The sequence below is a fragment of the Salvelinus fontinalis genome, chromosome 39, assembly GCF_029448725.1.
Source record: "Salvelinus fontinalis isolate EN_2023a chromosome 39, ASM2944872v1, whole genome shotgun sequence".
Taxonomy (NCBI): Eukaryota; Metazoa; Chordata; class Actinopteri; order Salmoniformes; family Salmonidae; genus Salvelinus; species Salvelinus fontinalis.
Genome location: NC_074703.1, coordinates 8,359,911 through 8,385,398, shown reverse-complemented (window position 1 = coordinate 8,385,398; position 25,488 = coordinate 8,359,911). Strand labels below are relative to the sequence as shown.

The 25,488-nt window shown below is 42.5% G+C and overlaps 1 protein-coding gene across 2 annotated transcripts; it reads left to right on the top strand.

Moving 5' to 3' along the window:
- The first annotated feature begins 1,358 nt into the window (after positions 1 to 1,358).
- LOC129838904 (protein FAM3C-like) lies at positions 1,359 to 20,860 on the top strand. Of its 2 annotated transcripts, none has more exons than XM_055906170.1 (10): positions 1,359 to 1,464; positions 5,529 to 5,585; positions 9,890 to 9,994; positions 13,333 to 13,356; positions 13,814 to 13,937; positions 15,129 to 15,187; positions 16,143 to 16,193; positions 16,312 to 16,396; positions 16,885 to 17,011; positions 18,304 to 20,860. In XM_055906170.1, the coding sequence occupies exons 2-10, from the start codon at positions 5,573 to 5,575 to the stop codon at positions 18,391 to 18,393; spliced, it is 678 nt and encodes a 225-aa protein (XP_055762145.1). In that variant the 5' UTR covers positions 1,359 to 1,464; positions 5,529 to 5,572; the 3' UTR covers positions 18,394 to 20,860. The 2 variants fall into 2 exon arrangements, with proteins under 2 accessions (XP_055762145.1, XP_055762146.1); XM_055906171.1 differs by lacking the exon at positions 1,359 to 1,464 and adding an exon at positions 1,527 to 1,549.
- The last annotated feature ends 4,628 nt before the right edge of the window (positions 20,861 to 25,488 follow it).

Here is a 25,488-nt window from a genome sequence, read left to right as displayed (position 1 = left end):
AAATACAAGCGTCTTAGCTCTTATTACAGAACTTTAACTGTGGGAAATCCCCTCACTATTCAGCCTATTGTATGTAATGGACATTCATATTGCAATGTACAGCCTTACCTAGGGATCTTGGGTTCATGAAATTGGGTATCAGCCTATTCAGTGACACCAACAAATTACAATTTACACAAATATTAGCTTTGTTGCTCTAATTGCGGGACTTTAACTGAGGAGTATTTTTCATGCAGGAGTAATAAAGGCCTAGTTCAATAATTTTGTAAAATAAAAATATACTATTATTACTTTTTATTTGTATTTATCAGGAGCTTCCCGCGGTTATAGAACTCACACTGTAGAACAGTAGGTGGAAACACAGAGCTAGATTAGAGGAACAGATGGCCGTGTTCGGGTTGTAAATGGCAGCAAGTAGCGTGGATGAACAGGAGGAAATTGAGAAAAGGTTGGAATGGCAACAGCTGTGCTGGAATGAGGACACTATGGGTGTCAGTTCTGATTATATAGAGCGGGAGAATGAGAGTCAAGGACTGAAATGGTCTGTAGTGGAGACACACAGGAAGAAGAGAGATCATGATACAGAAAACTGGAGCGTCTAGGAAAGAAAGCATAAAGATGGCCAAGGTTGGAAGCAAGAGTCATAATGTGTCAGACTGGAAAGTAGTGATGGTGTTTGATGAGACCACAGGGCCTCATTTACACCCTATCCGACTAACCAATTCCTTGGAGAAAGAGATAGGTGAAGTCAAACTATCCCGGTTCATTGGAACGGGAAATTGCTAATATTTTGTGGTAGCCAGGCTCAGAAAAGGAAGATTCTGCAAATGGAAAAGCTTATTTGGATGAAGCTTAAAAGCCATATCCCTGGTGCTTATGCTAGGTTGAGGGGAGTCATCACTGGAGCCCCACTATCTATGTCCATAGTTGATATTAAAAGAAAATGTGAAGGGAGGCAGAGTGATTGAGGCCAAAAGTTTGCTCAGTAGGAAAGAGGGTCAAAGAAGTGAACGTGTATCAGTGCTGCTGAGGTTTGAGAAGGTTTTGCCTAGAAAGTACAGATAGCATTCCCTTATTTCAATGTTGTTGACATGCTGAATAATTCTAATGGTGGATTGTTTCAGCAGGTTATAGATACATTTGAATGGATTCGGGGGTTTGGGATGGGTTTTAGCAGGTATTTATTTATTGTTTATTTTCTAGGTAGACCGTGATTCATCGCAAACTTCAGGACAGTACGCAGCAGTATGCACCTTAACGTTTGTTTGCGGACCGCTATGAATTCAAGATGAAGAGAATGGCCTCACACTCCAGTACAGTAGGTGGCGGTGAAGAATACTGTTTGGTCGTTCTGTATGTTTACTAGATTATTGAAGTACCACAAGAGTAAATAACGATTTTCTGAAACAGGGAAGAAGAGTCTGTCATCGTGTAGGCAAGGCTTGTAACCGTGGCGTTTCTCAGGTAAAGTTGCCAGCTATCTTGCTAACGTTCGTTGTTTATTTTTTAGCTCATGCCAATTAAATCGACTTGCTGCTTCGGCAATCAGGTTTATATAACTATTTTGACTAGGGTTGGCTAGCTAGCTACTGTTAACGGAATTAACTAAATTGTGAATCGCTATAACTAGCTAGTTATGGCTAAATCTAACCATGCCTTAACGTTACTTATTTGGGGACGGTAATTTATTCGGAAAAATTCATGTCTAGTTTGCACAGTTAGCTGACTACTGTTAGCTCGCTACACATGTTAGCCAAACACTAACACATAACTAATTGTGTAGCCAACAGATCTGACCCGATTGTTTAAACTGCACCAGGGTCGGACAGGCTTCCTATGTAGATTAAAGCTGAAATGTATAACTTCCGGTGTCGATTAAGACTGGAGCCAGCGTGAGTTAAGGTTTGGAAAGCGTAGCTAGCAACCTCAATCCAAATTGTTCCAAAATGGCTGCTGTCCTGCTAACTCGCTTGTGGACAACATAACAGTCATTCAATCTTCTTGGTATGACAATTTGGACTACAAGGCATTTCCCATCCCTGTATTGAGGTATGTTTTCCTAACCATATCTCGCGCCGGCTCCAACCCTAGTGCAGCTGAGCAATCGGGTCGGTTCTGCTGGCTAACTAATTGTACAAACTAGGACGTTTTCATTCAGCTGCCCTGAATGTGTCTGTGGGGTTTTCCTTTCAATTAAGGCCTAAACAACCAGGTGAGAGGAGTTATTTGCTAATTCGTGACCCTAATGGAATGAGTTTGACACGTGCCCTGAGAGACTAACAGAGAAATGTTTAGTTACGGCCGTTCCCAACAATGCAGAGAGAAAGAAATGAGAAATAACAGAAAAGTAATAATAAATACACAATTAGTAACAATAACGGAGGTAGATATGTACATGTAACTAGGAATAAAAGGACTCGGCAACAGGATAGATTAAAAAAACAATGGCAGCAGCGTATGTGATGAGTCAGTCAGTGCAAAAAGGGTAACTATTTGGTTAAATACTTAGCAGTGGCTTGGGGTTATAAACTGTTCAGGTCCTGTTGGTTCCAGATGTAACCGATGTGAAATGGCTAGCTAGTTAGCGGTGGTGCGCGCTAATAGCGTTTCAATCGGTAACATCACTCGCTTTGAGACCTTGAAGTAGTGGTTCCCCTTGCTCTGCAAGGCCCGCGGCTTTTGTGGAGCGATGGTTAACGATGCTTCGTGGGTGACTGTTGTTGATGTGTGCAGAGGGTCCCTGGTTCGCACCCGGGTCGGGGCGAGGGGACGGACTAAAGTTAAACTGTTACAGACTTGGTGCATTGGTACTGCTTGCCGTGCAGTAGCAGAGAGAACAGTCTATGACTTGGGTGGCTGCAGTCTTTGAAAATGTTTATGGCCTTCCTCTGACACCGCCTGGTATAGAGGTCCTGGATGGCAGGGAGCTCGGCCCCAGTGGTTGTGCCCTCTTCACCACTGTGTTGGTGTGTGGACCATGATAGATCCTTAGTGGAGTGGACACAGAGGAACTTGAAGCTCTCAACCTGCTCCACTACAGCCCTGTCGATATGAATGGTGATGTGCTCGGCCCTCCATTTCCTGTAATCCATGATCAAATCAAAGTTTATTTGTCACATGCGCCGAATACAACAGGTGTAGACCTTACAATGAAATGCTTACTTACAGGCTCTAACCAATTTTGTGTGTGTGTGTGTGTGTGTGTGTGTGTGTGTGTGTGTGTGTGTGTGTGTGTGTGTGAGTAAAGAAATAAAACAACAGTAAAAAGACATTTGAAAATAAGAGTAGCAAGGCTATATACAGACACCGGTTAGTCAGGCTTATTGAGGTAGTATGTACATGGAGGTATGGTTAAAGTGACTATGCATATATGATGAACAGAGAGTAGTAGTAGTGTAAAAAGAGGGGTTGGCGGGTGGTGGGTGGGACTCAATGCAGATAGCCCGGTTAGCCAATGTGCGGGAGCACTGGTTGGTCGGCCCAATTGAGGTAGTATGTACATGAATGTATAGTTAAAGTGACTATGCATATAAGATAAACAGAGAGTAGCAGCAGTGTAAAAGAGGGGTTGGGTTGGGGGGGGGGGGGGGGCACAATGCAAATAGTCCGGGTAACCATTTGGTTACCTCTTCAGGAGTCTTATGGCTTGGGGGTAAAAACTGTTGAGAAGCCTTTTTGTCCTAGACTTGGCACTCCGGTACCGCTTGCCATGCGGTAGTAGAGAGAACAGTCTATGACTGGGGTGGCTGGGGGCTTCGACAATCTTTAGGGCCTTCCTCTGACACCGCCAGGTGTAGAGGTCCTTGATGACATGCAGCTTTGCCCCAGTGATGTACTGGGCCGTACGCACTGCCCGCTGTAGTGCCTTGTGGTCAGCGGCTGAGCCATTGCCGTACCAGGCAGTGATGCAACCGGTCAGGATGCTCTCAATGTTGCAGCTGTAGAACCTTTTGAGGATCTCAGGACCCATGCCAAATCTTTTTAGTGTCCCGAGGGGGAATAGGCTTTGTTGTGCCCTCTTCACGACTGTCTTGGTGTGTTTGGACCATTCTAGTTTGTTGGTGATGTGGACACCAAGGAACTTGAAGCTCTCAACCTGCTCCACTACAGCCCCGGCGATGAGAATGGGGGCGTGCTCGGTGCTCCTTTTCCTGTAGTCCACAATCATCTCCTTAGTCTTGGTTACGTTAAGGGATAGGTTGTTATTCTGGCACCACCCGGCCAGTTCTCTGGCCTCCTCCCTATAGGCTGTCTCGTCGTTGTCGGTGATCAGGCCTACCACTGTTGTGTTGTCTGCAAACATAATGATGGTGTTGGAGTCGTGCCTGGCCATGCAGGGAGTACAGGAGGGGACTGAGCACGCACCCCTGGGGAGCTCCAGTGTTGCGGATCAGTGTGGCAGATGTGTTGCTACCTACCCTCAACACCTGGGGGTGGCCCGTCAGGAAGTCCAGGATCCAGTTGCAGAGGGAGGTGTTTAGTCCCAGGGTCCTTAGCTTAGTGATGAGCTTTGAGGGTGCTATGGTATTGAACGCTGAGCTGTAGTCAATGAATAGCATTCTCACATACAGTGGGGAGAACAAGTATTTGATACACTGCTGATTTTGCAGGTTTTCCTACTTACAAAGCATGTATAGGTCTGTAATTTGTCATAGGTACACTTCAACTGTGAGAGACGGAATCTAAAACAAAAATCCAAAAAATCACATTGTATGATTTTTAAGTAATTAATTTTCATTTGCATAATTTCTGCCGAAATCAAAATGAAAGAAAAGTTATCTTGCACATTCAGCAGGCTGTGGTGTTAAATAGGCTTTTAGAAGTGGCGTCTTTATTTTATTACTTATCGTTAATGCCGTCTTTGGTGTGCTGATTAATGCACAAGCACGCTTTTTCCCCCACTCCTGTCAATATTTATTTTTGATAAAGTCATACAAGAGTTACATTGCGGGAAGTTTAAAATACCTTGTCATTACTACATTACTGTTTTTAACACCAAAAAACATTTAATTTAATCAAATATTTTCAGTCATCTTCCTCAAATGAATGGGAAGATGATGCAATCTTTGCAAGAGGAAGGAAATCTAATTTCATTGGTCCTCAACTCGTGGCTCAGTCATTTCATTCAGGGTAAGTGGATCAGGCAGGGAGTTTAGCCTTCCCTGGGGCATGTTTAGTTCTGAAGACATTTACCTGGTTGAAAGGTGAGACACATTCATATGACTGGTTGACCAAAAATGCCTCTTCGTAGGATACCCCTCTAGCTGTGCATGTATTCTTGGCAATATTTTATTAGACGTCCCATTATGAACTACCATGTCTTCCTTGTTCTCAGTTAGATGGCTAAGTGAGTGAGTCATGTTTTAAACCCAGGAGGGAAGGCTAATGTCCAACTAGTAGTGTGACATGATCCTACCTAACCAGCCAAAGTTAACTAGCTAGTCAACCTTACTGTCGAACCACTGTCACTCCCGTTGTATGTCTCTCCACACTGGAGAATATTGACATGTTACTTTGTCTTTCAACAGAGGCATACATTGTGTTGCACTCACTGGAGATTCTTGGGACCAACATGAGAGCTGGAGGTAGGTTTTGCTATAATAGGTACCTGTATTTCTGACAATAAGCATAACTTTTATCACATTTACTTGGGTCAGTGTGTGACAATTGTTTATCTTGGCTATTCTGTCTACAAACCATATTCTTCATCACAGTACAATATAGCTATGGCTATAGCCTACTTGTTTAGTTTATTAGGAACCCCATTAGGTACCGCTCATGTAGCAGCTACTCTTCCTGGGGTCCACACAACATGTACAAATACATGACAAAATACAGAGCGGTAATAGACAAGAACAACATAAGATATGACTTTAATATAGAAATAAGAGGTATGTGTGTGTGCGAAAGAAAGACTCCAATAGACAGCAAATACTATTTACACACTTCATATATACATTCTGATGTACAGTTAAATGAGATCTTCAGAAAGAGGAGAGGTGCTGTGATACAACATGTTTCTAAATGTAACCTTAAGTAACCTCTGGTGACAGAGCATTCCACGATGACATGTTTCTATACAAAAATGAGCGACACACAAAATCTGTTTTTGGTTTGGGTATCGTGAAGAAACCCATAGTGGTGTGTCTGGGGTATGTATGTTTGAAGTGTATGTAAATGGTTAGGCTTTTTTTTTTTAAACACATTTTTCTTAGACTAGAAGTAGTCAGCTTCTCCTCAACCATGAAAGACTATCATGTTGTGTGCGTGCAGTTAAAGGCACGCAGTTAAAGGCACGTTTTCAGCCAGCTGCAGCTTTGCTAGGTCTTTCTTTGCTGCACCTGACCATATTATGGGCAAGATCAAAGCCTGGTACAGTTGGTCTTTGTGTCAAAAACGCAGAACATACCACAACATACAAACTGTACCGCTCACCATCTTCACAACAACTTTGTATATGACTTGACAATGAAGTTCAGCTTCTTCAATGTGTAGCGGTGCTGTTAGAGAGGGATAAAGATTTTGTTCTGGCGCCAGGCAGGTATTAACCCTCCCGAAAGGAGAAGAGTAGGATGGAGTAGCACTACCAGACACCAACACATCAGCAGGAGACTGCCTAGACTATTGTAGCCTGTCAGATAGCCAGTGGAGAGAAAAGATAAGACACACCATCTAAAACACGTTACATCACAGGGGTAATCTGCAAAACAAGACTACACGGAGGTCCAAGGGAGTGGCGTAGGCAGTCAGTGTCTTGGTATGGGACACAGGCTTGGTTCCATTTCTCACCCTAGCTACTTCTCCTAGCACTAAGTTTCACAGAGCGTGGACTGGATAAACTGACAGAAGCACTAATACTTCCAGTGCTGGGTCAAAGGTGGCCAACATGTTTCAGCCTAACACTAAGTGATTTAATTATCTAACCAATTCATGGTCTTTACATTTAGACCAACATTACCATGTTTGTGCTGGGTTGTAGCAAAAATGTGCAACCAGGGTTGGAAATGGAATCAGGCACACACAGGGCTGTGGGTAGAGATGTAGGAACGGGGCGGGTTAGTAGGGACCCTACAGACCCACAGAGTTCCCGTTCTCCTGTACTAATACTAGAATAATGGCAGAGCAATTCAAAGGCCACTTCATACAAACAATTGACGACAAAGAACTCAGTCATAAACCTTAGAACTTGCAATATTCTGTATTACGTCCCAGTGGGGGGGGGGGGGGGGGGGGGGGGGGTATAAATTGGTTTGTGGGGTGTGTTCATAGACAAAGGTTTTGAAATGTCCAAAAATATTCTCTGCTAAATGTCAATAGTTCCCCACAAAATCAATACAGTTCAAGCAATAATAAACAATAAACTGTCACGCAACCTTACTTTAACCTCACCATTCTGTATATTTCTGGCCCTTCTTTGGACACTGTGTTAACTAACCTCCAAATGAGCTTCAATACCATACAACACTCCTTCCGTGGCCTCCAACTTCTCTTAAACGCTAGTAAAACCAAATGCATGCTTTTAACCGTTCGCTGTCCGCGCCCGCCCAACTAGCATCACTACCCTGGACGGTTCTGACCTAGAATATGTGGACAACTACAAATACCTATGTGTCTGGCTAGACTGTAAACTCTCCTTCCAGACTCATATTAAACATCTCCAATCCAAAATCAAATCTATTATCGGCTTTCTATTTCGCAACAACGCCTCCTTCACTCATGCTGCCAAACATACCCTCGTAAAACTGACCATCCTACCGATCCTCGACTTCGGTGATGTCATCTACAAAATAGCTTCCAAGACTGCATCCAGTTTGCTGAGTAGAGTATATCACAGTGCCATCCGTTTTGTTACCAAAGCCCCTTATGCCACCCACCGCTGCGACCTGTATGCTCTAGTCGGCTGGCCCTCGCTACATATTTGTCGCCGGACCCACTGGCTCCAGGTCATCTATAAGTCTATGCTAGGTAAAGCTCCACCTTATCTCAGCTCACTGGTCACGATAACAACACCCACCTGTAGCACTCGCTCCAGCAGGTATATCTCACTGGTCATCCCCAAAGCCAGATTGGGGCTTTGCGATTTTTGCAATTCGTTCCATTCGCCTTTCCTTCCAGTTCTCTGCTGCCAGTGACTGGAACGAATTGCAAAAATCGCTGAAGCTGGAGACTTATATTTCCCTTACTAACTTTAAACATCAGCTATCTGAGCAGCTAACCGATAGCTGCAGCTGTACATAGTCCATCTATAAATAGCCCACCCAATCTACCTAACTCATCCCCATATTGTTTTTATTTATGTTTCTGCTCTTTTGCACACCAGTATCACTACTTACACACCATCATCTGCTCATTTATCACTCGTGTTAATGTGCTAAATTGTAATTACTTCGCATCTATGGACTATTTATTGTCTACCTCCTCACGCCATTTGCACACACTGTATATAGACTTTCTTTTTTTCTATTGTGTTATTGACTGTATGCTTGTTTATTCCATGTGTAACTCTGTGTTTGTGTCGCACTGCTTTGCTTTCTTGGCTAAGTCGCAGTTGTAAATGAGAACTTGTTCTCAACTAGCTTACCAGGTTCAATAAAGATGAAATAAAAAATTAACTAAAATGTCAACCCAAATGCATCCGGCGGGGCAATAATAGTCCAGGGACACTGAACATCAAAGGGAGCGCAGTGGGGGTAAAAAATAAGTTTGCTGGAGCGATAGAGGGAAATTAGTGTGGGAGAGGGGGGGTGGGGGGTTAGCTGTTGACTTCAGGCTTGCAGTTGCACTTGCACTGTCTGTCAGTCTGATACACCTGATGGTTTATTTGTCAAAGCTTCGCAGCACTGTTGCTACTAATCCATTCGATCAATGACAGGAGCGGTCCCCAAAGATTCCAAACACGACCTAGAGCGTTAACACCGGCGATTAACTTCAACACTTTACAAACTAATCACGCTGAAAATAAACAAGACTTCTGCAAAGAGTTAAACACACTGTCAAAACTGCCACGCCGACCGAGAGCCTCCATACAGAGCCGTAAGAGCCATCTTTATTATCTCCCTCCTGACTGCTGCTGTGCTCTTAAAGGGGCAGCCCACGGTGAAGGCTCCATGCAGGATTTCGCTACAAATGTTCACAACCTTTATGCACATCTCCAGTTTAGGTCTAAGAGAATGCTTTGAACCAAATACAATGCTTTTTGGTTTCAGATGAATTTAACACCAGATTATTGTAATTTCCCATTCTGACACTGACTGTAAGTCCTTGCTAAGGTTCTCTGTGAGCTCATTGGCTGTAGATGTGTGCAATCAGCATACATAGTAATTCTATCTTCTTGTAAGACAAGTAGCAATAGAAAAAATAGAGAAGAGTGACGGCCCAAGGAAACTGTCCTGAGGGATACTACTGCACATATCTGATGTTAGAGAAGCTTCCATTGAAGAACACTCTGGGTTCTGTTGGATAAGCAACTCTCCAACCGTGTGATGGCAGGTGACGTAAAGCCATTCCAAGTGAGTATATCAGCCAATGGGGACTGATATTGCTTTGGAGCAAAGCTCTGCAGCCTTAGTGAAGATCTGATCAATACAAGTGGATGTCACAGATCCAACACTATTGGGTTACACTCTGGTTCACTCTGGTTCAGTGATAACTTGGGTCATGTTACAGGCATTAGTCACAGTAAGAAGCTTCCTCTTGAGAGGACAACTAGATAACCAGTCAATGTTCAGGTCACCAAGAAAATGTATTTCTCTGTTAGCATCAGAGACCTTATCTGACATCACACACGTATTAGACATGGTGTTAAAATAGTGTTACATTTTCTCTCTCTCCCTCTGTCTATTGATCTCTTCATTCTCTTTCTTTGGTCTATGTATCTAATTTCCTTCAGGCATCTTGAAGTTGGCTGCATTGGTTTCGGTCTTTTTCCTGGCAGTTTTCCTTGCCTTCCAGCTGCTGGAAATTAATATGGACTTCAATTTGGGGAATGTGTTTGGTGAGTTTGGTTACAGGTGTTTTCCAGTGTTGTAACTGCATATCAATCTATTGCCTGATCTTGCATGGAATTCCAAAGAGAAATCATTTAGTTTCAAAGGCTATTATTTCGAATACATCGGTCAATAGATAGAATTAATAATCTTCACCGGGGATTCTAAATTTAGGCCTTCAAAAAACCTTTGTTGTGTCTGCATACGACACCCCTTAGTCTCTGGCCGAAGCTAAATTCACACTACGGAGACAGGAAGGCTTTGTTGTGTCTGCATACGACACCACTTAGTCTCTGGCCGAAGCTAAATTCACACAATACGCAGACAGGGAGGCTTTGCTGTGTCTGCATACGACACCCCTTAGTCTCTGGCTGAAGCTAAATTCACACAATACGCAGACAGGAAGGCTTTGTTGTGTCTGCATACGACACCCCTTAGTCTCTGGCTGAAGCTAAATTCACACTACGCAGACAGGAAGGCTTTGTTGTGTCTGCATACGACACACCTTAGTCTCTGGCTGAAGCTAAATTCACACTACGCAGACAGGAAGGCTTTGTTGTGTCTGCATACGACACCCCTTAGTCTCTGGCTGAAGCTAAATTCACAATACGCAGACAGGAAGGCTTTGTTGTGTCTGCATACAAGACACCCCTTAGTCTCTGGCTGAAGCTAAATTCACACACTACGCAGACAGGAAGGCTTTGTTGTGTCTGCATACGACACCCCTTAGTCTCTGGCTGAAGCTAAATTCACACACTACGCAGACAGGAAGGCTTTGTTGTGTCTGCATACGACACCCCTTAGTCTCTGGCTGAAGCTAAATTCACACTACGCAGACAGGAAGGCTTTGTTGTGTCTGCATACGACACCCCTTAGTCTCTGGCTGAAGCTAAATTCACAATACGCAGACAGGAAGGCTTTGTTGTGTCTGCATACGACACCCCTTAGTCTCTGGCTGAAGCTAAATTCACACTACGCAGACAGGAAGGCTTTGTTGTGTCTGCATACGACACACCTTAGTCTCTGGCTGAAGCTAAATTCACACTACGCAGACAGGAAGGCTTTGTTGTGTCTGCATACGACACCCCTTAGTCTCTGGCTGAAGCTAAATTCACAATACGCAGACAGGAAGGCTTTGTTGTGTCTGCATACGACACCCCTTAGTCTCTGGCTGAAGCTAAATTCACACACTACGCAGACAGGAAGGCTTTGTTGTGTCTGCATACGACACCCCTTAGTCTCTGGTTGAAGCTAAATTCACACACTACGCAGACAGGAAGGCTTTGCTGTGTCTGCATACGACACCCCTTAGTCTCTGGTTGAAGCTAAATTCACAATACGCAGACAGGAAGGCTTTGTTGTGTCTGCATACAAGACACCCCTTAGTCTCTGGCTGAAGCTAAATTCACACACTACGCAGACAGGAAGGCTTTGTTGTGTCTGCATACGACACCCCTTAGTCTCTGGCTGAAGCTAAATTCACACACTACGCAGACAGGAAGGCTTTGTTGTGTCTGCATACGACACCCCTTAGTCTCTGGCTGAAGCTAAATTCACACTACGGAGACAGGAAGGCTTTGTTGTGTCTGCATACGACACCCCTTAGTCTCTGGCTGAAGCTAAATTCACACTACGCAGACAGGAAGGCTTTGTTGTGTCTGCATACGACACCCCTTAGTCTCTGGCTGAAGCTAAATTCACAATACGCAGACAGGAAGGCTTTGTTGTGTCTGCATACGACACCCCTTAGTCTCTGGCTGAAGCTAAATTCACACTACGCAGACAGGAAGGCTTTGTTGTGTCTGCATACGACACCCCTTAGTCTCTGGCTGAAGCTAAATTCACACTACGCAGACAGGAAGGCTTTGTTGTGTCTGCATACGACACCCCTTAGTCTCTGGCTGAAGCTAAATTCACACACTACGCAGACAGGAAGGCTTTGTTGTGTCTGCATACGACACCCCTTAGTCTCTGGCTGAAGCTAAATTCACACACTACGCAGACAGGAAGGCTTTGTTGTGTCTGCATACGACACCCCTTAGTCTCTGGCTGAAGCTAAATTCACACACTACGCAGACAGGAAGGCTTTGTTGTGTCTGCATACGACACCCCTTAGTCTCTGGCTGAAGCTAAATTCACACTACGCAGACAGGAAGGCTTTGTTGTGTCTGCATACGACACCCCTTAGTCTCTGGCTGAAGCTAAATTCACACTACGCAGACAGGAAGGCTTTGTTGTGTCTGCATACGACACCCCTTAGTCTCTGGCTGAAGCTAAATTCACACTACGCAGACAGGAAGGCTTTGTTGTGTCTGCATACGACACCCCTTAGTCTCTGGCCGAAGCTAAATTCACACTACGCAGACAGGAAGGCTTTGTTGTGTCTGCATACGACACCCCTTAGTCTCTGGCCGAAGCTAAATTCACACTACGCAGACAGGAAGGCTTTGTTGTGTCTGCATACGACACCCCTTAGTCTCTGGCCGAAGCTAAATTCACACTACGCAGACAGGAAGGCTTTGTTGTGTCTGCATACGACACCCCTTAGTCTCTGGCTGAAGCTAAATTCACACTACGCAGACAGGAAGGCTTTGCTGTGTCTGCATACGACACCCCTTAGTCTCTGGCTGAAGCTAAATTCACACTACGGAGACTGAAGGTGCTTAGCGCAATGTTGTTTTTCGTCACAAAAGGGGTGGCTCCTTGTAATACTTTCTGGCATTCGGGCGTACTTTTGTACTACCTGGAAATTGAGACGCTCGGTATCATTCCTTCCGCAGCCACGGGGGCAGTGTTTTTTCTCGGTCCCTTGTTCTGATCTACAGGTTATTCATTAAAGTAGCCTATTTTGTATTTGTAACCAAATATAATCTCTGCGACTGTTCAAACAGTAAACCAAACAACAAGAATCCACCCTCTCAAAATGTTTAGTTTATTAGTAATAACCAGTGATTCCAGGCTATTGTGAAGTGTAAGTCTCTACTGTAAGTCGCTCTGGATAAGAGCGTCTGCTAAATGACTAAAATGTAATGTAAATGTAAGTGGTAGAACCGGCTTTAGCCAACTAGCTAGCCATGTGCTATTTTTAAGCTGATATCTGAATGAGTACACAAGCAGGATATCAAACTGGGATAATGTTTTAGGTTGCACCGGCAAGTAGAATAGTATTTGCTAGGGCATGTTTTCACATGGAGATGTGGGATGCTAAAAGGCCAGATAGACAGATTTTGTGCAAAGTTCAGTGTTTTAACTTTCTTAAATAAGGAACTCATGGGCTCACAGGCTAATGTCATAAAGACCTCTGAAACTTGAGTCTAACTTGTCTGTTTCTGTCCCTCCACAACAGGGTCTATGCCTGTAGAGGAAGGCCGTAAGTATACTTCAATGACTTCTCCTGTTACATCACTTTAACCTAATTCCTGATTCCCGCAATCAATCAAGTTACATTTCTTTTTTTCTCCCCGTGGTATTTGAAAATCAGGGCTGATCTTCTCTTAACAAACCATGGCAACACCTTACCATGTATGCTTAAGTGTTAGGAGCTAAGTAGTTCATCTGTGTGTATTGTGTAGTTACCACCTGGCCTTTATTGTGAATGTTTTGGTTCTTTAGCTGCTGAGTCCTATGTAAATAGTCTGGCTTGTTCTGTAGGTGTGTGAGTTATATTGTGCGTGTGAGAGATTCAAGCTGTGTGTGTAATAGTAGACTGTGTTTGCAGGGCCTAGATATGTACGTGTTCGCTGATATTGGGTGTGTGTTTGATGGGGGGGGGGGTGCGCGCTAAAGTGTGTTCGTATTGTATACTCTATTTGGAATTCCATTCACAGCTACCAGACTGGACCGCTACAAGTGTGGCCTCTCCAAGCCATGTCCTGAGGGACACTTCTCCTTTAAGATGGCCAGCGGAGCAGCCAGTGTTGTGGGTCCCAAAATCTGCCTGGAGGACAACATGTAAGAGACATGATAGACCTATATTAACAGTACAACCAAAGACCCACATCCCTCTCAACCTATATTAACAGTACAACCAAAGACCCACATCCCTCTCAACCTATATTAACAGTACAACCAAAGACCCACATCCCTCTCAACCTATATTAACAGTACAACCAAAGACCCACATCCCTCTCAACCTATATTAACAGTACAACCAAAGACCCACATCCCTCTCAACCTATATTAACAGTACAACCAAAGACCCACCCCCTCTCAACCTATATTAACAGTACAACCAAAGACCCACCCCCTCTCAACCTATATTAACAGTACAACCAAAGACCCACATCCCTCTCCACCTATATTAACAGTACAACCAAAGACCCACCCCCTCTCAACCTATATTAACAGTACAACCAAAGACCCACATCCCTCTCAACCTATATTAACAGTACAACCAAAAACCCACATCCCTCTCAACCTATACGCAGGGGCCTAATTAGAAAAAAGTTGTTTTAAATAAGACATGTTTTATCCCCCCCCCCACACACACACACACAAAAAACCTTGCACTTGACTTTTCCTACTAGCACTGACTTTGCTGATAACTACTTTTTATTTGAAAGAATTTACAGCACTTACTATGTCTTATGTGGTTGTCTCACCTGACTATCTTAAGATGAATGCGCTAACTTAACTGTAAGTCGCTGTGCATAAGAGCGTCTGCTAAATGACTAAAATGTAAACATCTATTGCCAGGTAGATATCTAGAGTGCAAGGCTGACACAATAGGATATTCTACAGCACAATTATCCATGTCTGTTCTACAGGATTAATTTCTATTCTTATTTTATAGATTCCTAGACAGACTAGCGTAGACCGGTATGAACTGAGGTGGGGATTCAATTTAAACATGCCTGAAGCAACCTGTTGACTGTTAACCCTCTATTTAATTAACTGTTGACTCTTGTGGCATTCTGCATCCGTGTTATTGAAATCCAATTCCTCAGGCATTGCTTCAAGGGAATCAAGTCTGGTTAGGAATAAGTATTTTATTTTTGTGTCGACGCTATACGACCAGGGTGTGACAAGTCTCAGTACAGTGGTGAAGAAAGCCACACGACCAGGATGGGACTAACCTAACCACAAAGTACCTAGTAAAATACATACAGGCTCACTGTCACAAGGCTTCTTTTGTCCTTTCAGATTGATGAGTGGCGTCAAGAACAACGTGGGCAGAGGAATTAACATCGCCCTGGTTAACGGTAAACTAGCCTTGTCACTGCTACATACCATAGACAAACAGTACTTCTCCTTGTAGTCAAATCGGTTGTTTTACATGATTACATCTTTGAGTAATATGACAATTGAAAATTACATCTGGTGTGTGAAACATTTACTTTGTTCAGGGATTGGCAGCTCGAGTCCTTCGAGGATGTGTAGATGGCTGTTAGTGCTGGGCTGGAACAAAAGCCTGCATACAACATGGCCCTTCTGGACTGTAGTTGCCCATCCCTGCCTTCGTTACCTACTTCAATACTAACCCGTTCATACCGCTGTTCATATACACTGAGTGTACAAAACATTAAGAACACCTGCCTAATATTGAGTTGCACCCCCTTTTGCCCTCAGAACAACCTTAATTTGTCGGGGCATGGAATCTACAATGTGTCAAAGCGTTCCACAGGGATGATGACTCCAATGTGGTCCCACAGTTGTCAAGTTGGCTTGATGTCATTTGGGTAGTGGACCATTCTTGATACACACTGGAAACTTGGTGTGAAAAACCCAGCAGCGTTGCAGTTCTTGACACAAATCGGTGTGCCTGCCTGGCACCTACTACCATACCCCGTTCAAAGGCATTTAAATATTTTCCTCTTGCAAATTCACCTTCTAAATGGCAAACATACACAATCCATGTCTCATGGCTTAAAAATCCTTATTTGACCTGTCTTCTCCCGTTCATCTACACTGATTGAAGTAGTATAGTGACATCAATAAGGGATCATAGCTTTCACCTGGTCAGTCTGTCATGGAAAGAGGTGTTCTTAATGTTTTGTACATTCAGTGTAAACAGTACTTTCCATTGTCGTTAAATGTACTATTCACTAATGTACTACTATGCATATACCATGTACCAGAATGTACCACTATTCATGATAGGAGTTAGCCTGTGAACATACATTACCTTGTCGTGAACAAGTTGTTTGTTCTCCACAGGAAAGACAGGGGACCTCATCAAGACAGACTACTTTGACATGTGGGCGGGAGGTGAGGCCTTAGTTTCAGTTAGATTTCCTGTGTTGTTTCCGTGTCATGGTGTGTCTCTTGACTAGGCAGGCGGACTAGGCAAACCAGTCTTGTACCTGTGTATTTGTTGTGTGGGCAGATGTCAACACGCTCATCACATTCCTGAAGACTATTGAAGAAGGAACAGTAGTGATGATGGCCACGTTTGACGATTCGGCCTCAAAGTAGGTGTTCCTAACTGAAAAAAGATACACATTCAGCATTTAACTTCTCCATGAATTCTTAGATTATAATTTTAAGCTTAGGCAAATACTTCAGTTGTGTCTTGATCAATCTGTTTCGTTCCTCCAGGGACTGAATTGAACCCTTGTAGACAAATGACTATCACTTAAATAAACCCATTAGCTGACTGCGGGGAAATGTAAATGAATTTCACCATAACTGCTGATATTAAAGGAGTAGTCACCAATTACTGATGTATAACAATGGTGACTAAGAGAAAAGGTTCAAGTAAAGGAAAGAGTGGTAGGTAGAGATATTTAAGTGTCTAGTCTACAGACTCAATGACATTCTAGCTGTGTATTCACTAGCAAAAGGACTGAAACGGGGAGGGACTACCTGAACGTATCCAATAAGAAACGTTTTATTTTTGCTGTGAAACGTTTCACTACGGTGTGCACAAATGAATACGACCCTGCTTTGCGGTCTACAGGCTGAACGACGAGTCCAAGAAGATGATTGGTGAACTTGGCAGTTCCAGCATCAGCACATTAGGCTTCAGGGACAACTGGATCTTTGTGGGAGGCAAAGGGATCAAGACCAAGAGTCCCTTTGAGCAGGTAACTTTAACCCCCCCCCCTTTTTAAATCTTTATCCTCCTTAACCTGGTTTGTTCACATTTTTTCTTTCTGGTCTGTTCACATGAGACTTTTTCACCTCCCCGTTGAAATATCATGGCTTCAGTGGAGCACAACCGATGGAACTTTGTCTATTAGAAGTACCATTTATCATGATACAGACTCATTTTCCAGCCCTGTCATAAAGAGTTGCGCGACATCCAGATGCAGTTCATACCTGTCATCGTCTACAACCCTCAGACTCAACTCTGGACCTCCAAGCCAGTCCCTCTGCATCTTTTCATTGTTCCCCTCTAATCAGGGACTGATTTAGACTCGGGACACAGTGTGTGTGAGCAATTAATTATCAGGTAGAACAGAACCAGCAGACTTCGGACCTTGTAGGGCAAGAGTTGAGCACCCCTCGTCTACAACGTCACAGATGTCATGGGAGGATTGATTACCTAGAGAGGCAAGGTGAAATATCCCAAATGGAGCTCGATAAAGCCAGAACAATCTACTTGTTGAGCATAGCTCTAGTCATCAGTCTGGTGATCATGGTCATCTCTCACTGTTCAGTTTGTCACGGTCCCGACATCAGCGTATAACTATCCTGCAACGGGGCTATTTGACGCGAGAGTGCACGAGTGAATCACTCCAACGTGACGTTTGTTTGTAAACAACAAAATTGCTCTATAAGATATGTAAAACACAGCCGCTCCATGATGTTAGGTTTGCTTCTTTACAGTTCTGAACTATTGATTTCATGATCTGAGTTACTCCAGAGAAGACAATTTTGAGAATACTGTCTTTTTACATTTCCATCTGACCCTTGAACATGTTGTCCCAGAGGGAACAGGCACTCCTTCAATATTGACTTTCCATCCTCCCTTATGTGTTCTTGGGACATTGTTTGTGATCGCTGTGCCGGTACACACACAGCCTTATCAGACAAGAGGGGCCATGCATTGTGCTTCCCAAATGGCACCCTATTCCCTTTGTAGTGCACAAAACACTTGCATTATATAGGGCACAGGTGTCAAACTCATTCCACGGGGGGCCGAGTGTCTGCGGGTTTTCGCTCCTCCCTTGTACTTGATTGATGAATTAACATCACTAATTAGTTAGGAACTCCCCACACCTGGTTGTCTAGGGCTTTATTGAAAGGAAAAACCAAAAACCTGCAGACACTAGGCCCTCCGTGGAATGAGTTTGACACCCCTGATATAGGGAATAGGCTGACATTTGGGATGCTGACATTGGGTCTAATCCAAAACCTCTCTCTGCCTCTACAGCACATAAAGAACAACGCCGACACCAACAAGTACGAGGGCTGGCCCGAGGTGCTGGAGATGGAAGGCTGCATACCCCAAAGACAGGAGTGATCTTTTCACTTGAACCCTCGAAAGTTCCCTTCATAGCTGACACCTTCACGCCTTTGGATGCGTCTCCCATTCTTCTCTTAATATAGTGTACTTGCAAACTTTCCTAATGATGGCTCTAACAATGGTTGAACCTCCCTCCACCCAATGCTAACACCAACGCAGCCTTTGTATTGTAGAGACTGTCCCTCTGCGTTGCAGCTGCCCATGTTTCAGCAATCGGTGTTTGACGTCAGGGAGCATCCTTGTATCTTCCTGTGTTTGTGTGTCAAGGTATTGTCTATTTATAGAAAGAGGAATGGAAGGGTTGCTGGTATGGCAGAAATTCCTGTTACTGGTTATTCAGCAGAATGTACCAAGATCACTGTGAAATTTGTAAATAGAACTACAAAAAAGTAGCAAACTTTTGAACATCCGTATTGTAATATAAGATCTAGGAAAGCAATATGGCTTAAGATCCTTGTTAAGAGTGAATTTATATTTTAGCTTTTTATCTTTAGTGATTGGTCTTTTTTTAAATTGTTAGTTTTTGTGTGTTTTGGGAGTGGAATGAATGAGGAAGCATATAGCTAAAGCTTGTTAGTGGGGATTTTGACTTGGGGGTCATGGATGGGGGTCGTGTACGTAAGTGTTTCAGTAAAAATCTATAGATATTTAAGGGAAATATTTGGCTGGTTTTGCTGTTTTGATAAACAAATCACTTGTGATTTTATTGGCACCTTGACAGCCTTAGAAAAACCATTCAAGAAATAGATTGATACGTTACAAAGATGACTAGGTTTTGATTTTGTGGCTAGAGCTTACTTTCCCCAGTATCTCTAGTGTACTTTAAAGACTACTAACTCTGCATCACAGCTCTTCCACTTGGCTGTCCTAAAGCTTTGATCACCTCATTGCGACTGACTTTTTTGTTCTTATCATATAATGCAAGAACTGCCTAGGCTGAAGCTCAAAGCTTTTAGCTGAGATACTGCTGGCTTTTGCCACATTGCATCATGTCCCCCCTGGATCTTCAATGGCCGGTCTCAGTACCACTACCACTGTTCATTAGCTGTGGTCATATTAGCTACAATTCAACACAGCTGTCATTTTGTCACACTTGGAATGGAGTAAGCTACATATATAAAAAATAATACATTTGAGGTTTTATTTATCTAAGCAAGTCAGTTAAGGACAAATTCTTATTTATAATGAAGGCCTACCCCAGCCAAACCCGGACGACGCTGGGCCAATTGTGCGCCGCCCTATGGGACTCCCAATTACCGACCAGTTGTGATATAGTCTGGAATGGAACCAGGGTCTGTAGTGACTCCTCAAGCACTGAGATTCAGTGGCTTAGTCCGCTGCTCCACTCAGGAACCCATGGATTGATTCAGTGGATTAATTCCTCTTCTGTGTGTGAAGTTGAATCCATTGGGAGATTATTGCATATGCAATTATGTCATGTGCTTTAACTACGGGAACAGCTGGTGCTGAAAGCAGCACACGTTTCAGAGTGTAATGTAAAACTCTTGTTGCCTGAAACATCTCACCTCGGTCCCCTAGTTGGTTCAAAGGACAACACTGTCTGTTTTTGATCAAATGGCAGGAATACAATCCTGGTTCCAGTTCTGTTTGCATTTAGGGCAGTACATGTAACCTAACACAATGTGATTGTGGAGGCTATTCTGAAACTTGTTCCCCCATCCACTTGTCTATGGAGTCATTGAAGGATTTCCTCTTTTGTCTTGACATTGGCAAGATATTTTAACACAATGAATGACATCCTCCACATTGGCTTTTAAAAAAGATCTGTGTTCTGTTTTTTGGTTTCATTTGAAGACCTTGAGTGAAGTGAAAAGGCCAAATCGATACCCCATTGATGCCATTCCAAAAACAAGTCTGCCCTTCCTGCTCTTAATGGAATTCATCCCACCAATGTGCCTTGTCTGACTTACAAATCCATTGACAGTCTATGTAATATTCCCTATTTCTGCATCTCTACTAAACTACTGATTTGTTAATCATACATGTTGTTGCAAGGGAGTTAAATGGGGAACAATTCTGATAATTGTGACTCATTTTGTTTCAGTGTCTAACATCTGTATCGTGAAACATTTCAAACAACTTACCATTCATGAGTATGATTAATAAAGCTCAACCTGTCTTCATTGTATGTGTGACATTTTAGATAGAAGTCCTGAATTTGGAAATATTTCTCTCAATGCCTTGGCAGGAAGTTGACTTGATTTTAGGGCTGAAAGGAGTCCATCCGTCTTCTTCACCTGTGGGGTCCTATGAGGGGGTGTGGAGGCATATTTCTGTCTGTAATAAAGCCCTGTTGGTAGGGGAAACTCATTTTGATTGGCTGTACCTGGCTCCACAGGGCCCTTGCCCAGTCATGTGAAATCCATAGATTAGGGCCTAATGAATTTATTTCAATTGACTGAATTCCTTATGAACTTTTACTCAGTAAAATCTTTGAAATTGATACATGTTGCGGTTTATATTTTTGGTCAGTATAGTCATCTGCATCAATCTGGCTTATTTTCAGGAGGTTGCATCATACTCCATGTTGCAGATGGAAATGGCATGAATAGATATAGCTCTTTGTTTTGTTACTGTTCTACATAGCCTAATGTTTCTAAACTAAGAACATTCCACAAGGTTGTGTCGTGATTCTATTATATAATAACCAAATACCCTATTCTCTTTGCAAAAGGTCAGCAATAATTTACCACCTGGTTTTTAATAAGAATTATAAACTGGGTGGTTTGAGCCCTGAATGCTGATTGGATGACATCTGTGGTATATCAGACCGTCTACCACGTGTATGACAAAACATTTATTTTTACTGCTCTAACTATATTGGTAACCAGTTTATAACAGCAATAAGGCACCTCAGGAGTTGGTGGTATATGGCCAATATACCACTGCTAAGGGCTGTATCCAGGCACTCTGTGTCGTGTTTAAGAACAGCCCTTAGCTGATATTGGCTATATACCACATGCTTTCGGGGCTTATTGCTTAAATACATGACTAACTGTGGCTATTGTTGGCATGCATTTTGAATGCATACTTGTACACAATGCACATCACATCTACACACCTGTGGGGTTTCCACGCCAACAACGCTCTAATCAGATCACTTGCAGGTCATGCACGTGATGTTACTGACCTTGCGCCCAACCTCTGAAAAAAGTTTGTGTTTTCAAGTGTCATGTTGACAAGCAAAAACATTGTAACTAGTAAATAATTAAAACAATACATTTGACAGTGAAAACAATGTACAAAGCAGAAGAATCACTGGTAAGATGCAAAATATATTTCAACTGTAGGCATATGCCATTTTCTTAACAATTTGGGGAGTGCTTTGTCTATGGAGCCAGATAGCTGCCAAAAGGTTGAACATCGTAAGAAAATCCATACGTTTATTGTTAGGATCGTAAGAAAAGCCATGCATGAAACGTAAACGTGAAATGTCATCTGTGAACAAATGGCATGTTACATTTTAGGCATGAATAAATATTGTGTTGCAATTCTGATGTACACTAATACCTTTCAGAGTTTTGGCAGTTTCATCTCACCAACAAAAATAAGTACACCAAACGGCCTGTGAGGAGTGATACGTGAACAAGCATAACGCAGTATAAAAGAACTGGGAAACCAGAAAGATATCTTGCACAATTTCAAGTTAAGTCTCCATTCTCTATTACTCGTCAGTTGAGTTCACATTTAGGTAGCTCATGTAATGGATGTGTTTGCCAGGGCAAGTCTAGCTAGTGCTATCTGTATTATGTCTACAACAGTGAAGTTTCAGTGCTAGGTATCTACAGCATGGGCACTCAAAATATTATTTTATAGAATATTTTGAAATGTATTTCATCAATCAAAGTCTTGTCAAATCATATTCTGTAGGAGGGGTTAATATGAATTTAAAATAATTTGACATGATTTATATGAATCGTGTCATGAACATATGGATTTTGAAATGAACAAGGGAGAGGTTAAACCTAGGCTAAATCTGGCATCAGCTTATTCCCACCCTTTACAATAACTCTGTTGCAGCGGTCTTAGGCAGTCTCTGTATAGGCTATCCCCTCCATCGTGACACTGCTGCCCAAGTCAAGAGGTTGTGATTTCCATGCTGCACCACAGCACCATGCGCCTTCGGAAAAGCACCGCTCAGTCTCAGAAGATGCCCTTCTGGAGCCATGCAGCCATAGAGTCATACCGTAATGTAGGCCTATTTGTCTACTAGCCAAATAAAAGGCAGCGCATGCATGATGCGTGCAACTCATCATTCCAACATATTTGAACATTTAATTCATCCTTCATTCAGTCAGTCAGTATGTCATCCATTCAGTCAGTATTTCATCCATTCAGTCATTTGTCTGAGTTGCAATAGGAACTAAATCAAAGAGAATAGAACAGTCTTAACCATTTGTTTATTGAAATCCATGTGTGTATTCAAAATTAGATAAATTCTCCAAAGTTCTTTAGTCGATCACTTTAATAATTCAATCTTTAATTTCGGCCTACCCGAATAAAACATAAGCCTGCAACTTGTAAGCATATAACCTCTAAATAAATGTTAAACAAAATAGTTGAAGCACATGCAGTGGCGGATAGGGAAAACAGATCTGGCAATAAGAATAAGCTGTAGATAGCCAAGGGGTCCCAAATGCTCAAGACTATTTAGCTCAAGACAAGATATAGTCCATGCTTAATATTTTGTTTTCTCTCATTTATTGTTATGGATATAGCCTCTGCGTGATAGGGTTTTGCAACGCAGATGGCTATAACAAGTCTACATACAGGGTGGAATTAAGCAAATATAACAGTCAAAATGCCTAATGTAAGGTCTACAGTCCGTGCTCCCAAATACTGGAAAAAGTGTTATTCATTCCGTTATATCAGTGGTTCCCAAACTTTTTATAGTCCCGTACCCCCTTCAAACATTCAACCTCCAGCTGCGTACCCCCTCTAGCACCAGGGTTAGCGCACTCTCAGATGTTGTGTTTGCCAGACTGAGAAGAACTACAACTTCTTAATCATAGCCTCAATTTTGTCTTACACATTGAATATAGTTGTGGAGAGTCCCTGTAATCCTACATTCAGATCATTCAGACAAGAAAAAACATCACCCAGATAGGCCAGTTGTGTGAGAAACTCGTCATCATGCAAGATGTCAGACAAGTGAAAATTATGGTCAGTAAAGAAAACTTTAAGCTCGTCTCTCAATTTAAAAAAAAACGTGTCAATACTTTGCCCTTTGATAACCAGCGCAGTTTTGTATGTTGTAAAAGCGTTACATGGTCGCTGCCCATATCATTGCATAATGTTGAAAATACACAAGAGTTCAGGGGCCTTGCTTTAACAAAGTTAACCATTTTCACTGTAGTGTCCAAAACATCTTTCAACCTGTCAGGCATTCCCTTGGCAGCAAGAGCCTCTCGGTGAATGCTGCAGTGTACCCAAGTGGCGTCGTGAGCAACTGCTTGCACGAGCGTTACCATTCCACTATGTCTCCCTGTCATGGCTTTTGCGCCATCAGTACAGATACCAACACATCTTGACCACCAAAGTCCATTTCATGTCACAAAGCTGTCCAATACAAAGTTGTCCAATATCCTCTCCTGTTGTCCTGGTTTCCTGGACAGTAGTAGTACTACCAGTAGAGCTGGTATGTGTCTCTATGGACGCGGGCCTTACTTTCTTTTTTCTTTTTTACAATTCATAAATTTTCTAGCAAACGGAATGAGCAGCAGCTACGTTTGGCTACATACGGACCGTTAGTGGAATTCCTGTGAGAGAGTAACGGTTAATGTGATTGGGCTACCTGTATTTGATGTTATGTTGCTGAACACTAGATGGTTTCATTTTATTTTCGGCAGTGAAACGAGGCTACTCAGACAAGAAGAAAACCTCACCCAAATGTATGGCCCTGTTGGGAAAATATAAATGGACTGTTTGAAAATGTGGGGGGAAAAAATATATATTTGGCATACCCCCGATGGCATTCCAGTTTGGGAATACCTGCGTTACATGATCACTACAGTAGCACCACGCGGCTATAAATAATTTATGAGATTATATGGCCATTAAATAACACATCATAGCATGGCATATTTAGATTGGGGAATAGGCCTAAATCATATTAACTTTCTATTTTGCAGCTCAGGCGGTTATTCTAGACAAGGCTCTTCTGTGTCTTTAAAGTCATTTGCTGAAGGCCCAAGCCTATACTACGCCATCTACTGGTATAACGTCGTTATCGAATGCCGTTCTACAACAAGCTCTAAACTTTTATTAGGGAAATTAAAAAGCAACTCTAAAGTCTGGGCTAGAGTTGCTTGATTGACTAGCTACGTTCGACTAGCTACGTTCAGTTCATGTCCTTTGTGGATGCCACATCCCTGACAAAAGTTTGTACATATAAAAAAGATCTGTAAGTGAGAAGGAAGATGTAAAGTAAGAATTGATTTTCATTGTTGTAAACTTAGCTAATGATATTGTTCAAGCTATGGTTGTTCAAGGTCGACATTTTTCCAGTTTGTTTCTCCCACTTGAAAAGCAAGGAACAAATACTTGGCTTCTCTTCGCCATTTTGACATGTTAAGGGCCTGTGACTCACTTAGTGCTGAGCGATTAGTGCTTTTTGAGGTCAATTCGGTTTCGGTTCAATTATTGAAATCACAGGTTTCGATTATTTGGGTTGAATGCTGTGACACAGAATCAAACAATTAATAAAAGTCCCATGGTGGTAGTGAGTTTTGACTGTCCATTACAGTTTATCACTTACTAACCATAATTATTCACATGACTTTAATCAAATATTTCAGTTGTGTATATTACATTTGTTTTATTTGATGACTTATTTCATTCCAAGTCATCTCATCTCTAGAACTGCTGCATATTTTTATTTATTTTTATTTAACCTTTATTTAACTAGGTTAAGAACATATTCTTATTTTCAATGACGGCCTAGGAACAGTGGGTTAACTGCATTGTTCTGTCTATGCTGTCTGACAATCACTATTTTGTAGTTATTCAAAGTAAATAAGGCATAATTTTATGACTGCTGAATACCAACTATAAACCACTTAGATTATGTAT